The following is a 16,540-nucleotide window of genomic DNA, read 5'->3' on the forward strand; positions in this document are numbered from 1 at the left end:
AAGAATGGTTATTTACTGCAGTAAGACGCTCACAGACCTTTACTGAAATGCCACAACACAGCAGTTTGTCCTTTAGATGCCTTCTTTATTTGCATTGGTCAACCTTTAAGAATCTGCATTAAGTGTACACATTCTTCGTGTGTGTTCATGCAAGCTCTTTGGTATGCGTGTGTATGTCTGTCTTTGTGTGTTAGTTTGTCTTGATGTGTGTATTTACCTTTGTCTGTGGATGTATCTTATCTATACTCGTACACTTGCTCTGCAGAACACTGTGTGTGTGTGTGTGTGTGTGTGTGTGTGTATGTGTGATTAGGACATGCTAGGGAGGGGGGATGCAGTTCTCTGTGCTGGACCCTTAATGGTCAATCTGGCCCTGCAGTGTCTCCCTGAAATGCCAGGTCATGTGTGAGTTGACCTCTCCAGAGGAGGCAATGGCCCCTCCCCCCAGTGCCGTGGCAACACAAAATGGCCTCCGTTACCATGGTTGCGCTGCTGATTCTGATTGATGGAGTTCAGGGGCTTTGCGCTAGTGGTCAGGGCCTTGGTCAGTGCACACACACACACACGCACAAGACATTGTGCTTTTTTCCTTTGCTCAGCCTTAATGAGTGACTGAATGAATTGTGACATACTCTTAATCTTAATTCCCAAGCCTGTCTTCTGTATACATTTTAACTCACCGGGAAAAGGAATTCCCCTGCCAGATACGTAATGGCATTTATTTTTTGTATTGTACCAATGTGAACTGCATTTACATTGTATTAAGTCATCCAGATAGTGGAGGGAAAGAGGATAAAATACAATATAAAGCAAATTACATCACATATTTATGCAGTTTATTATTCAGGCATATAATTGAGCAGTATGTTTTCCTCCAGTTCAACAGATTGAAAAGGACAGAGAGAGAGGGAGGGAAAGGTTGTGTTTTTTTCTCGAGTGAACAAGAGAAAGGAATGGTTCTCTGTCTGTAGTCGGATAGAGGAGAGAGAAGGAAGGTGACAGGCCGCGTTTCAGTCTGTAGTCTAGTAGAGGAGAGAGACTGTGTGTCTGTAGTCTAGTAGAGGAGAGAGACTGTGTGTCTGTAGTCCAGTGGAGGGGAGAGAATGAAGGGGAGAGACTGTGTGTCTGTAGTCCAGAACAGGAGAGAGAATGAAGGAGAGAGACTGTGTGTCTGTAGTCTAGTAGAGGAGAGAGACTATGTGTCTGTAGTCCAGAGGAGAGAGACTGTGTGTCTGTAGTCCAGTAGAGGGAAGAGACCAGTAGTCCAGCAGAAGAGAGAGAATGAAGGAGAGCGAGTGCCTGTAGAGGTTTTAGGGTGCTGACAGTATGAAGACAGGAGCTTTATGATTAGGCTGTAGAGACTGCATTCACACAGAGAACTGACAGGATTGTTGGGTGTATGGCTGCTGTGAGTGTTCCTCTGCTCAACACAGAGCAGGTGTCCCAAACCCAATACAGTTCAGCACAGTCTCTATATAGTACACAGCCTCTCTCTCTCTCTCTCTCTCTCTCTCTCTCTCTTTCTCTCTCTCTCTCTCACTCTCTCTCAATCACTCTCTCTCTCACTCTCTCTCAGTCACTCTCTCTCACTCTCTCTCTCACTCTCTCTCAATCACTCTCTCTCACGCTCTCTCTCTCTCTCTCTCTCTCTCTCTGATCCTGTGTGTGTGTGTCTGAGAGCATGTCCCCTGCAGGCAGACTGTATCTTAAACTTAAATAATGTCTATCATAGTATAAATATAATATAATACACTGGTGATTGAGTGTGTGTGCGCATTTGTGTGTGTCCTGGCAGTTTTGTTGTCCATGGGCCGTGTGAACGATGAACAATGAGGTTGTCTGCAGTGACAATGATAATGAAATGATGAGAGAGGGAGGGAAGGAACAAGAGGGAGTTAGAAATAGGAAGATAGAGTGATTTAAGAAGAATGGAAGGGGAAAGGGGGACTAGAGTGTAGGACTAAGGAACGGAGGGAATATTTAAATAGAAGAGCAGTGTTAGAAAGAGAGAGAAGAGTGGTAAGGTGGCAGGGATGGAGTAAAGCAGAGAGAGAGAGAGTTAGAAACAAATGAATAGAATCACAAACTGGTAGAGAGAGAAAATGGGGAAATAGACCCAAAGAAACCTAGACAAACATTTATAGTGTGAAAGGACCAAAGTAAGAAAAAGTACAAAAGGAAAAAACAAAGAGATTTAACATAGATAAAGAGAAAAACAAATGGAGAGAGAGAGAGACGGAGCGAGCGAGCGAGTTGTGGGTGCTGTTTGCAGCAGTAGAGGAGCGTGCCTGCAGACAGATTAGATTAGGAGGCTGTGCTTCACTGTGTAATGAATAAGAGCAGATTAGGAGGGTGGCTGCAAGTGCAGCAGGAGCTAATGGGGTGGCTGAGCCAGGCGGGGATACAGCCGTTACATGACAGCACAACCATTGTTCCAGTCCCCAGTACACACAGCTACTGTATCAATATGTCTGCTCTGCTCCGCTCCCTACTGTGTGTGTGTGTGTGTGTGTGTGTGTTTGCGTATGTCTGCCACCAAAGATTTGTGTGAGATTGTATGTTTAGAAGCAGGCGTCTAGTGGTGAGTCCTCTTAAAGCTTTGTGTGTATATATAAGCATAGAACCAAGAGCACGTGTAATGTTTAGAGTTGTGTTGTGTTTTTTTTTTTTTTGTTTGTTTGTTTCCTGAGCTGTCAGTTGAGATTTTTGGGCAGTTTTCAGCTGCCGTGCTATTGGAGTAGTTCTATGATTGACAGACGGGCTCTGACCCTCCTCAGCCCAGCACACCGTCTAACACAGAAACAAGCAGCGCCTCGCAGGAGGAAGAAAACAGGCTTTGATCGATGAGTTAGACACAAACACACACACACACACTCACATACTAGAGCACGTCTATCAACACAGAAACTCCATTGTCATCCGGCAACGCATCCACACACACGTACAAATAAAACACTCATTTATTTATCTATACCATGCCAAATTTAGAAAAAAAAAAACGGAGGTCTTCAGCTTTCACGTCTTTGACATTAATTTTGATGCTTTGATTCTATGCTTCCAAGGCTGTGTTAGCATTCCCATCTGTCTCTCAGCGCTGCACACTCCTGGACTTAGATCTTCATCCATGAGTTCCGTTCCTTTGGAGGATGTTTCTGGATAATTTATATGTTAACAGAAAGTCATACATATCTGATCCTTGCCAGACCTAAATTAGACATGAGAATTTTTTTTTTTTTTTTTTAAATCAATGTAGGACTGATCTCACAATTAAGCATTGATTGTCTGCTGTGCTATATTGACAGATTATTGAGATGTGTGTCATTTTTATTATCTCATGTGTACACGTGTATCCCACGGGCGCATCGCTGTGCCTTAGAGATAATAAAAGAGCAACCAATCAGATCCACCAGTAAGGTGTAAAATGATTGGTAAGTGGCTGTCTGTCTTGCGTTTTGCAGGTAAAGCCCTGACTTTTCTGCTGCTGCAGCCGCCCAGTCCGAAACTGCCTCCCCACAGCACCATTCGCCGCACTGCCATAGATCTGATTGGCCGAGGCTTCACTGTCTGGGAGCCGTATATGGACGTGTCTGCCGTGCTCATGGGCCTGCTGGAGCTGTGTGCCGACGCTGAGAAACAGCTGTCCAAGTAAGTGCCAGAACATGGACGTGTCCCGTCCGCGTGCAGGTCCGATTTCGCAGGTTCCTCATCAGTTCTTCTTAAGAGACTTCTGCTTTCTCACTGACTGTGTCCGACATTCACAATGTTCAGACTGTAGAGTGTGGTTAAACAGAATTTTCTCATGGGAAATAACAGGTGGTATGTTTACTTCTTCAATTTCTTCCCATTTGAAATCTCCTCATATTTGAAGTGCTGGAACACCTGCTTACAACGGTCAATAATGTGCGTTTTGATATCCTACTGAAGCTTGTGAAGGATTGTTATTGACACTAGGCAGTGGGAGTCAAACTGACATCAGCACAGCAGCAGTTTCACTATTTTGAACCCAAATTCGCAAAGGTCGTTACAGTTTGCACAGCCCCTTCACATAGAACATTCGCCTAGCGACCCTAAATGCTTTTTGTAAGTTATTGCTAGTCATGTGCCTACTAAGCAAATACGAGTAAATTTTAGTGTGTGCTAACCATAACACAATATCTCACATGGTTTTTGTAAAAGACTTTATGTGAGCCATATTTGGTGTTAGGCAGTAGGTTTCACTAGTCTAAGATTCATTTCCATATGGGTGGCTTTGCCAAGTCAGACACAGTGAATGATGACGCTGAGAGCGTAATGTGATTGGAGGGCATTAATATGATGTAATGATGTCTGTGTTGCTGTATGGTTGAGACCTTTAGCAGTGTAGGGGAAACCCATCCGTCTGCAGGCTAACCTTACAGAGGCAACCCCACAAACAAGGTTACAGGGCCTGACGAGACACCACATGAAAAATACTAGCAGCATCTGATTATGTAATTAAGATGAAACCCTATCTTAACAAATTTATTATGAGTACAAATATGTCTGCCTTTTTCGTGTAGCGCGTGCTAATACGGTTAGCGCAAAATGGCAGTCATTTTTCAGGCTTGATTAGTGCAAAACGGGTCCTGATACAAGACGAGCCAGTGCACTTAGTGCAAACTCTAAATATGAACATGACATGTGGTCCAGACAGAGAGGGAGGGGGGGGGATGGAGGTGGGTGGGGAGGGAGAGATTTGTTGCTTCTTTTTTCCCTCCCCTCCTCACATCCTTTTTTTTTTTTTTTTTTCGCTGCTAAATGCTCCTGTGGACAGCACCCTGGACCACCTCTCTGGAATGACTCACTGGGAAGATGACAAGCTTGCTCTGTCTGACCCCCAGACAGAAAACTGGCGACTTTGTCTGTGTTTTACGATGGCAAATTCACTTAACAGCTTTGCCAAATGCCATTTGAATGTGTGTTTTACAGATGGGAAGGAATATGTGGTCTAGAGAAAATAACCACGCACACATTAGCACTATCAATCTGCATGGCTCTTAATGTATTTTTGGGACCAGAAATATCGATTTTCATATTTCTCTTTTTCTCCTATTGCTCTATTGCTTTATCTGTTAAGAATGTCTCTGTGGTGGGTGCATGTCTGTGTGTATGTGTGTGTGTATGTTTCCACGAGTCACTCTCTTGAGGTGCTTCAAAGTGCCACGTGAATGACTGTCTTTGTCAGCACAAGCTGATGTAGCTTAGTACACACATCTCAGGTTCCTATCTGTTTGATAGACACTGCTGTTGTTCTCGCTTTGCTCAAGGTCTTTTTGTGCTTCCCTGTCACACATTCAAGGGCCACGGAGAGGAAAAAAAGGGGAGCGAGAGAGAGAGAGAGAGAGGGAAAATAGAGCTTCTGGAATAAAAGGACATGAAAGCTAATGTCATACACTTCCAAGATGGTGCAGGGAACAGCTGTTTGGCTGGGCAGAGTGGGAATTAACTGTTTTGTGTTCCTTTGCTTAGAGTGAGAATCCACTTCTTCATGGAGGTGTGACCAAGAGGAAAGAAAAGAGAGAGAGAAATATTAAAAAAAAAAAAAACTCCAGGCACACTTTTGCTCTCCTTTCTCACCATCTCACCCCTAAAATGTGTAAGTGCAAAGGCTCTTTGTCTGTTCCTTGGGCCAAAAGCTCCACTTTTCCCCCATCTGTAGCCCCTTAAAGCACTTAGACCTTACACATCACAGTAAGAGGAGCGCTGAACAAAGCCTGAATGCCTGTACTGCTCTCTAAACATCTTAAAGATGATTACACTGCACTGATCGGCTCAGTACCTACTGTCCGTTAGTTCGGGTTTGTGATTTGTATTTGCGCTGGAAATCAACATGCGTCATAAAATGGAGAGTTTTGTGATGAACAATGTAAAGAGAGTTTTGTGATGAATAATATAAAAGGTATATTATAACCCTTTTCATGTAAACCTGATTGAAGAAACCCGTCATTCAGTAATATAATGGCTTTCTCTACCTGTCGTAGCATCTCTACTTTCATTTGTCTTTCGGTTTGGTCTCTAAGCTTGTTTGGAGATGTTTGGAGAGAACAAACTGATTCAAAAAAAGCGTTCACTTTGTTGATTAACAGAAAAGTAAGGAACAGAAACAAACTGACTGTAGAGGAGTTTGATTGCTGGTGCTGTATTGGCACCAGTCTGTCGTCTGCTCTCTGTGTTTGCTCTCCGTTGGCTAAATGGGAGCTGTTGGCTCATGTTTTATGCTGATCGTGAACCTAATCGAAGGCATCGATCAGCTATTGGCAAAGGGATGGAGCTAATGCCGGTAGAGACAGTGAGTATGTCGCTCAGATGGTTATTTACTGTGATAGATTTCACACACACGCATCCTCTCTCGGGTTCTCTCAGACTATAGCATTTTATAGGAGAAAGATTTACTTGGAGGTTATTTAAATAAGCATTGTTTTTGGGAATTATTCCGTTTATTTTATTGCATAAGTTCATAATTCGGGCAGTAGTGAAATACATACTGCAGGTGAGGCAAGGCGCAAATCACAAAAGTCACTTTCTACAAGACCCTATGCACTCTGAGGCTTTGGCACACGCATACAAACTATCATTCAGGTCATGTTAACCCTGCTCATTTTATTCTTATTATTGTTATTCATTATAATCTTTAGCTCAGATGAGTTTATTCAAGTAGGTAAGCATTTAAAATTAAAATATTTACCAATTTTTGATTAGTGCTCTTTAGTGCTCTTCACTCAGCTTTAAAAATTGTTCTTTAGTTTAAATGACATTGGTCTCATTTATGCGCATCACAAGCCAAACCTGTGTGCTCTGAGAGTCTGTACTAGCAGCAGTGAGTGCCTGTGTCATGTCTCTGAGGCTGTATTGTTCCTGCCTGCCTGGTCTCATCTGTAATTACCCAGGCCTCAATAATGCAGCGTCACACAGGACTTAAACAGCTACACATTTCCTATTCTAAAACAGGAGTGTAGGTGGCACTGTAGCTAAAGCTATGGCTACATCTCTCTCTCTCTCTCTCTCTCTCTCTCTCTCTCTCTCTCTCTCTCGCTCTCTCTCACTCACTCACTCTCTGTCTCTCTCTCTTTCTCTCTCTCTCTCGCTCTCTCTCTCTCTCGCTCTCTTTCTCTCTCTCCCTCTCTCTCTCTCTGTCTCTGACATGCAGAGTCTAATTAGACACAGAGACAGAGGGAAGATTTAGCATTATGTCCAGAACAATAGTGTGAATCTGTGAACAGAGGAAGAGTCTAGATGTGATTGTTGAGGCTGTCAGTTAATACATTGTTGTTCATGTGCTTATTCTGTGCAGTGTACATTTCTGCTAGTGCACAGTCCAGCAATCTAAAGTCCATCAGAATGGTTTTATGATAATGTGTTTTTATTTTACAGTCAGTAAATGGAACTGAGGGTTTGATACAGCATCTTCAGTCTTTAATCCCTCCCCATATTATTCATTTAGAACTACGTTGATGACGCTGAAAATGTTGTTGAAAATGCAGAAATCATATTGTATATGGTATTTACATGAAGTGATGAAAAACAAATTACATTTGTCATTTGGAAAACAGGAAAAAAACAGGAAAGTGCGTTGCAATGTCTAGCTGTAAAGAGTAACTGAATTATGAAGGTTGTGCTTTTCTGTATTTTTAAATAAGGGCGTGTGTGTGTGTGTGTGTGTGTGCGCACGTGCATGCGTGCACATTTTTTTCAAGTATTAGACATTATAGAACTGATTTTAATATGGCATGTTCCATTAGCAGTTCTCCTTTATGAATGATTTGTTTTATATGTAAGCGAGGTGATTATCATTTGTGCATTACTATGGCAGAGACCGATATTTTTAAAGGCATGAAATATGTTCTATTTCACACAGGTTTCCCTTTAAGTCAAAAGACATAATTACAGATATATAATAATACACAACTTTAAAACAGAAATTATACATTAAAAAATGTTTTGTATCTTAGATACAAATTTTATCTCACATATTACATACATGCATACATAGAAAGTCTATAGTATGTGGACTGTGTAATATACAGTTTCAAACAATGAAAGCCAACATGCATATTTATATTTATGGCTGCAAACGCAAACAGTTTTTATTACATATATGCACATGGCATAATTTTAGTGCATTTATACATAGGCATCCTTTTCAGATATGATGTGAAATCTGCATGACACCACTGTAACTAGGAGGAAAATAGTCAATTGCTGATGCGGTGCACAATCTTTAGGCCAAAGCAGACCTGAGATGCTATGAGACTGCAGCAGGAGCAAAAGACTCAGCACAACATGAAAATGTTAAGTTTTCGTATATACCTAGGAATGTCTAACCACGTAACCAGACTGACACATTTTAAGGTAATCAGGTATCCAAAAAGGAAAATCCTGTTCAATTTTTGTGATATTTTTTAATGAGTTTTTTCCACTGAGAAACCAGTAAAACAGTAAAATCAGAAGCAGTCATTAAAATCAGATGCTGCTCCACTCTGAGTTTCCTCAGTGCAATGCTAAACATTATTAGATAAGTGTCATACTTGCTTATTTCTCTTTAATAGAATGGATTAAACAGCATTTGAAAAACTATGGATCTTTAACACATGAGTATATCAGTGCCATAAATGCAAATTTTACAATAAATGTTACCTGGAGCTGAGATGTAAAGAAAAAATAAAATGAATAAAATTGCAAACTTCATCATAAACTTAGCATAGCATTTCCAAGAGATTGTATCAGTGATTAAGCGTTAGTCATTAAAATCAGGCTCCTGCGGATTCTGAATCCTGATTTAGCATGTGCTTTCTGTGCTTGTTCCCTCTCATTCAAAAGCCTGCTGTTGAACAAAAAGGACAACTCTTAGCTCTATCTGCATGCTTGGCTGTGTGGATCTTTGAACAGAGTATATTGACAAATTGTTGGATCGAGTTTTAGCAAAGAGAATGACTGGAAGTCATACTCATCCGCAGGTGCTGATCTCTGAAATAATCCCTTTTCAATAACATAGGATCAGTGCTTTTTCTCACGATGAGACACACACACACACACACACACACACACACACACATTCTCTCTGACACCGCCTTTCAGCAGTATACCTCCACTTTTTAAATATGAATGTACGTGTAGTGTTTGTGTGTGTGAAAAATGTTGCTGAAGTTTATTTTTTTTATAGCCACGTTTTCTACCCATATTATTCGCATAAAGCAAAAATTGTATATGGTATTTACATGAAGTGATGAAAAACAAATTACATTTGTCATTTGGAAAAGAGGAAAAAAACAGGAAAGTGTGTGGCAGTGTCTAGCTGTAAAGAATAACTGAATTATGAAGGTTGTGCTTTACTGTATTACATGTATCTGTCACCAGAAATTAATAATTGATTATGTTTGATTAATATTTTACGCTGCCATATTCTTCTCTTATTCAGTGAGAGTAATATTTCAAAATGTCATGTTCCTCTCTCAGTCAGTCCGAACTTACAGATTTTAGATTTACCTGTTTATTTTGGAAAAGTTTACCTTAGAAGTTAGTAAAATGCTCTGTTTTGAACATGAGTGGATTAGTTTTTCATTCTGCAGTAGAGCCTCTAACAAAATCTTCAAGTTAACGTTATGTTTCTTTAGAATGCTCTGCCTTTTCACAACAGCACACTGAGAATATTATTGATTTGTGATTTCAGTCAATGAAAGAATTTATGTGTCTTTCTGCGTGTGTGGGGGGCTGTGTCTTTTTATGCTTGTGAGGATTTTTTTCCACAAAGGATGAATAAGACCAGCCTTTTCAGTATGTTGTAGTTATCTAGTTTTTGGTTATGACATGGCTTCAGTGGCTTCGTAACCTACAGAAACTGCAGTGAGGAATACAATGCACTGACATAGGATATGCTGTTACAGTGAGCAGTTTTACATGGAGTCGTTTTTATGTTCTCAGTGTACTGTGTGTGTGTGTGTGTATATATATATATATATATATGTATGTATATGCTTAAATTTACATGCAGTACATTTAGTATAATATGTATTATTAAATACCCTGGCTGGATTTTTTTTTTACCTTTTAGGAATGGTGGGACAAACTATATTTTGACTTCACTGCTGTAACCATTTTTTGTGTTGAAACTGAAAGCAATTTAATTAATGAAAAAGAAAAAAAAGATGTTAGAAGTCAGCGTTTTTAACTGAATTTCACTGAGCTTTTTTCTTTATTTGGAGATGAATATTTTTAAACAGAAAATTAAAATTCAGTTTTTTGTATTATTAGACTTAAGGCTCTTTCTTTTATTTTTAAATAAATGCTTGGCCCTCTCTGTATTTCACATGTAATCTAATCTTGTTTACTAATCTCAAAGCATGGCATTTTGATAGTCCTCTAATAATGAAAAAAAATGGTAAACTTAGAACAAAGGAAAGAATCGTAATGTCATAGAATTGACAAGGACAGAGAACAAAAATGTTACAAATTCACTTATTTGACCTAAGAAAGCAAATTTGAATTTTATATATTTTAAAATTATTTTTACAAATGCTTAAGGCATAATTTATCAAAACAAATGCTTTCCAATTATAAGCTTTTATAGAAATTCATGTTCTTATATTAGCTTTTATAAAGCTTCATTAGCTTTTATTCAAAATAAAATATTATAAATTTATATTTTTAGCAAAAATGACCCTGATTATAAAGACAATGTTTTACGTGGCACCTGATCCCTTTTCATTCTTTCACGGACCGACCCACCTGGCATCATGCACATACCCTCGTACACCGATACATAGACTGGTATATGGAAACACACTCCCTTAAGCTTGGACAGAAAGGCAAATATAACCATACCAATGCACTGCCTGTAGAATAAAAGATGACAGTAAAATTCACATGTACGTATTTGTGCATACATGCACATGTGCACACGCGCACACATACACACACACACACAAACACACACACACACACACACACATACGCACACTCGCGCACACACACACACAGAGCCATTTACACTCACCCTCTTTAACTCATTTAGTGGTGTTTACTGGCAGATTAGAATAGATTTGAAGAGTTCCCGTGGTGTGAATGCAAACGCGGAGCAGTGAGAGAGTAGAATTGTTGTGGATGCCTTAGGTCTGCACGCCGTACAGGCACGTTGATGATGATGAGGATAATGATGATGATGAAATGGTGGATTGATCAGCAGAGATGCAGTGTGCCCATTGATCAGTACTGCAGTGCTTATGGACATTTGTGGTAAGCAGAGACAAGGAAGAGACTCAGACAGACTGTGTAATGTTAATAGCCACAAATAATTTTACAGTAGAGTCCTGTGTGTGTGTGTGTGTGTGTGTGTGTGCGCGTGTGCTTGCCGATGTGTTTCTGTGGCTGTGACAGTTGAGCTGGTCCTGATAAACATCTATGAAGAGGCATGGCAGTCTGTGTATAAAGTCTAAAACACAAATATTATGTTTGAGTATTTAATCAAGCCACTTCTTACAAGAGCATACTACTGGCGACTGAAGTTCTTAACGGTCAAAGCTATCTGCTACAGTCCCCAAACTGCCACATCGGGTGCTACATCTGGAATTGAGCTATAGTCTGTACGTTTTAGGGTTTCTTTTGCACTCGACATTTCTTCCTGTCAGTCCTGTCAGAACTGAAGTTCTAGTTCTGTGTCCTTCTGTTTTTCTCCTCTCAAATTTAAAGCGATATTTACTTGTTGTATTTGATGTTATATTTGTTGTGTTGATAGGAAATAGACTGGAGATATCCCCAGTGGTGCGGTGAAACATTTCCCAGCTATCAAGTAGAGCCGAGTTGTTCTTTGCCCACAGTTATTGTTGTAGACCCTGGGGTAAAAAGATGAGGAGCAAAAGGTGTGTGGGGGGGGGGGGCGGTGTGATAACTGCTATAAGCTGGGATTCACTGTTGGAGTCCTAGACCTTTGTGATTGACAAGGCCCAGAAATGCCTGTTCTCAAGGCCCGAGAGTTTGAGAACTTCAGAGAACCAGTAGGATTGGACCTGTAGTCTTTGCAGGGTGTCCCTTCCACATGATCGACACACCTGTATTGTATTTTGCTACTCTGACCGCCACTTCACAGTGTGGAAAGTTTGCCTACTCTCTTCTGCTACTCTAACCAGGTATCTCCTCCAAATTTATGCCAGTAACTGAGACCAAGCTCCCTCTTTAAACCAGAATTCCTGCTATGTCTGTAGCACTTGCTGTGTTAGTTATTGCACTGCTACCATGTCTTGTGTGTGTTTGTGTTATGGCAGTAGAGCCTGATCAATAGACCCAACATCAAGAAGCTGTTGGGTTTTGGGGTCTGTGGTGGGCTTTTACGTCATACGTGTGAATTGATGTTAAAATACACACACACACTCACACACGTACAGCCCAGTTGTTTAGTCAGCTCAAACAAATAGGGTGAATAGATTGTAAACCAGTGATCCTATAGTTGTCTGTAGAGGACAGTGACTGGATCCCTTATATACACAGCTAAATTCATTTCAACATCAATGTCCAGTAATCAGTCTCATACACCTATTTTCATACAACATATTTTACAAACGGATGTGTCCGTTCGTATTTTGGGTTCTCCTGTTATAAAAAATTTTTAAGAATAAATTATTTTCCACTTCTCAAGAAAATGCTGTGCTTTATTTGTGTAATTTTACTGTGTTAGTTTTGTAGGGTATGTTTTTACTTTGCACAGTTGTAATTCAAAGGTACTGTAATCACAGTTATGGTCTTGTTTAACTTGAAGTGTGAAAGTTGGAGAGGCTGACAGAGGGGCAGAGCCACTGACAGAGACGGAGAGTGTGAGGCTCGTTTGATATTTGTGTTTTGTCATTTTGTGCCCTGTTCTCTGTGTCCTTGCTCTCGCTCGGCTGGCTTTGTGGAGCAGAGCGTTTGAGGGTCGGCCAGCGCTAGCGGCTGTAGCGCGTTATCCGTGCGTGTCTAAAAAGAGCATTAGTGCCCAGCCCCTAATAACCCAGCGCACTTTGATCAGGTCCCCTCGTCCCCGCCCCTCTCAGCGCCACTCCTGATGCATATTCACACGTACACACACGAACCGGGGTGATTTGTTAACAAGGGGGTCGGCTGGCCCCCTCACACAGATGCACAGAGATCTGTTAGTGTGTGTGTGTGTGTGTGCGTGTGTGTGATTTGCACGCTGTGTGTGTTGGCAGGAGGGACACCCAGCGTCCTCATTATGGTCCATTGTCAGGACTCCATTATACCAGCGCCCACTGACTGATCTCATTGACCTTGAGTTGACATTATAAGCTGTGTCTAATCTTTTCACTCTATATTTCTAATGCTTCCTCCCATCCTCTCTCTCTCTCCCTCTCTCTCTCTCCTTCTCCTTTTGTCCTGTTGCCTGGTTAGCATCACAATGGGCCTGCCCTTGAACCCTGCTGCCGATTCTGCACGCTCTGCTCGCCACGCTCTCTCCCTCATCGCCACAGCCAGACCACCGGCCTTCATCACCACCATCGCACGAGAGGTGAGTCCCTCTGTCTCTCTCTCTCTCTCTCTCACACACACACACACACACACGCACGCACACACAAACACAAACACTGCCAAAGCCTTCTGAAACTTGGAGTGCAAGTGCTGCATCCTGCTTAAAAAAAAATCAAAAAGTGAAATGAATTAAGCCCTCTAGCAGCGTTCTTTGGATACTTATGAAATTATAGTTATGCTTAAATTGTACAGAACAATGATTTGATCAGTAATATTCTCTCTCTCTCTCTCTCTCTCACCTTTGGCCTTCTCTGGCCTCTATTCTGTCCATGTCAGTGAGGCCCAGAGAGCTGATTGATGGCAGACCCTCCTCTGTCCACGTTCTCCCTGTTTCTCTTTTGCTCTCTCTGACTCCGTCTTTGTTTTTGTCTTTATTTCAATCTGCTCTTAACAGATTTTCACACTTTCTTTTCATTTCTCGTTCAGTTTCTGTCTTTCTTCCCTCACTCATTTCCTCTTTCTCTCAGCGTTTGTGCTCAGTTACTGGTTGCCGTTGAGGGAATGAACAGTTGAAATTCGTTCAACATGCCGTAATGATTGTACACATAATAAAAGACTCTGAGAAGGAATATACTCTGGGGAAAAAAATGCATTAAAAAAAAAAAAAAAAAGAGAGAGAGAGAGAAGTCTCAGACAAAGGGAGGAAGTGGTGATGTTCTACTACGCGGGTGTGTTATATGAAATGGTATTTACTCAGGTTGAGTTTGCTGTCACCTCACACTCTCGTCTTCTGGGCAGGTTCACAGACACACAGCCATGCAGTCTCAAGGCTCACAGTCCCAGCAGAATGTTCACACCACCACGCTGGCCAGAGCCAAGACCGAGATCCTCCGAGTTATCGAGATCCTTATCGAGAAGATGCCCACTGACGTAGTGGACCTGCTAGTGGAGGTACGGGATACGTTTCTAGGCAACGCTACATGTATTCAAGCCTTATCTATCTATTGGTCAAGCAATCAATCAGTCACATGTAGGTACATGACTTCCTGCAGACACAAAAGACATACTTCACGTTATATATTTTTTGGTTGTTACGCGAGGCGTGTGAGCCTTCCAGTGTTACATACACACAGTAATATGACATACATACTGACATCACAACAGGGGCACGATATAATGAAACTATAATTGGAATTATGTAACCTGGCAAAGATCCATAATCATGTGCTGTTTCTTTTTGTGTCTATGGTATGAGATGTGACCTTAATTTTTTTTAGTTATGTAATGTTTGTGTTTATGTTTATGTTACATTTAGTTATACAGTTATGTTGATCAAGTCAGTGAACCATAAACTGATATTATGCTACAAAGATATTTTGTGGTATCTTCATACATCAAAACATCTTGCAAAGTAACTTAAATTCTAGCTGTATCATTTTGTTAAATCCACACTGTTTCCTGTTTGTATCGTTTTGAAAAGATTGAGATAATAACTACAGGGCTAGAAAAACAAAATTGTTATTGTGAGTGTGAGGAGAGAGATTTAGAGAGCAGTGAGTTTGAATGTGTACCGGAGTGATGACTCTTCAGTAAGAGTACTCTTCTCTTCTCTACTCTTCTCTTCTCTTCTCTTCTCTTCTCTTCTCTTCTCTTCTCTTCTCTTCTCTTCTCTTCTCTTCTCTTCTCTTCTCTTCTCTTCTCTCTTTCTGTCTGTCTGCTCCAGGTTATGGACATCATCATGTACTGTATCGAGGGCTCTCTGGTCAAAAAGAAAGGCCTGCAGGAGTGTTTCCCTGCTATCTGCAAGTGAGTAGGGATGTTCGTGTGTGTGTGCGCATGTGTGTGCGACATCACCTCAGTGTAAAAGTGAGAGAGGGAGAGATTAGTGTCTGTATGATAACTGTGTTTGTTATTCTTAAAGAGTGTCGTATTTACTTTCATGGTCTGCTTTGTCAATTAGTACAAAATTCTAAAAATTACGGGTCCATGTTATAGCACTTTTAAGACATGGTCACTTGCTTTCAGAATTCCGATGTGCGAATATTTGCATTTGAGAATATGACTATACTAGAAGAATATGAATGTGTTAGAATCGATTTCAGTGTTCGCCTTTCAGCACATCAGTGACTGCTGCTGGTCTTCTCAGTAGTAACCATTTTAGTCCCCTTCTGCCATTTTGCAAAGCCTTGACTACAGCCATTTTAAACTGGTCAGAGCGTTCTGACTTGATTTGAACTGGTCATGTCACACACGGTTAGGCTGAGGAAAGTGGAGTTAAGCTGGTCTCAGAATCTTTGCCTGGTCTGACTGGAGTCAAACTGGTCTCACAGTACAAAGTTTATGGAATTGAAGTTAAAATAGTCTTAAAGAATTAGGCTGGTCTGAGTGGAGTTAAACTGGTCTCACAGTATTAGGCTGATCTGATTGAAGTTAATCTGAACTGGTTACAGAATGTTAGCCTGAGGGAATAGTATTAAGCATTGTCGATTTATGTGCTCCTGTGTGTTGCTAATAAGCCCTGAGAGCTGTTGCCCTCTCATTTGCTTATATGGCTGATTTGAGGTGGGTGGGGTTAAGGAAGGGGGGGGGGGGTCAGGTCAGGAATAGGGCCCTGTGGCTATTTGACCTTTATAGACCAAAGGTGAGGCCACAGGTAATGGCGATTGGCTTGTTTGTGATGGATGAGCACTGATTTTCACCACACTGCATTTCTGCCTCCCTCTCTCCTCTCTAGGTTCTACATGGTTGGCTACTGTGACCGCAGTCATCGCATAGCCGTGGGTGCACGACAGGGTTCGGTGGCTCTCTACGACGTCCGCACGGGCAAATGTCAGGTACAAGAGTTTACAGAAAACAGTGTTACCTGAAACTCTTCAGAGGAGTTTCTCTCTCTCTCTCTCTCTCTCTCTCTCCCTCTCCTTCTCCATTCCTTTTGATATTTCTTATTGCATTCTCCACTTCCTGCACTGACCCACACACCCACCTTTCCGTTCTCTCACTCTTCTTCTCTCTCCTGCTCTGCTTTGGAAGGACAGATACTACTCCTCCTGTTTCAGCAACAAGCACCTGTGAG

The 16,540-nt window shown here is 41.2% G+C and overlaps 1 protein-coding gene across 1 annotated transcript in view; it reads left to right on the top strand.

Annotated features, from left to right (window-relative positions):
* wdr7 (WD repeat domain 7) overlaps window positions 1–16,540 on the top strand; it is a 132,083-nt gene that overhangs the window by 99,629 nt on the left and 15,914 nt on the right. The window contains exons 24-28 of the mRNA XM_030768533.1: window positions 3,459–3,645; window positions 13,390–13,507; window positions 14,266–14,418; window positions 15,191–15,273; window positions 16,202–16,301. Of these exons, the coding sequence (XP_030624393.1) occupies window positions 3,459–3,645; window positions 13,390–13,507; window positions 14,266–14,418; window positions 15,191–15,273; window positions 16,202–16,301 (641 nt within the window). The remainder of the gene's footprint in view (window positions 1–3,458; window positions 3,646–13,389; window positions 13,508–14,265; window positions 14,419–15,190; window positions 15,274–16,201; window positions 16,302–16,540) is intronic.

The sequence above is a fragment of the Chanos chanos genome, chromosome 3, assembly GCF_902362185.1.
Source record: "Chanos chanos chromosome 3, fChaCha1.1, whole genome shotgun sequence".
NCBI lineage: Eukaryota > Metazoa > Chordata > Actinopteri > Gonorynchiformes > Chanidae > Chanos > Chanos chanos.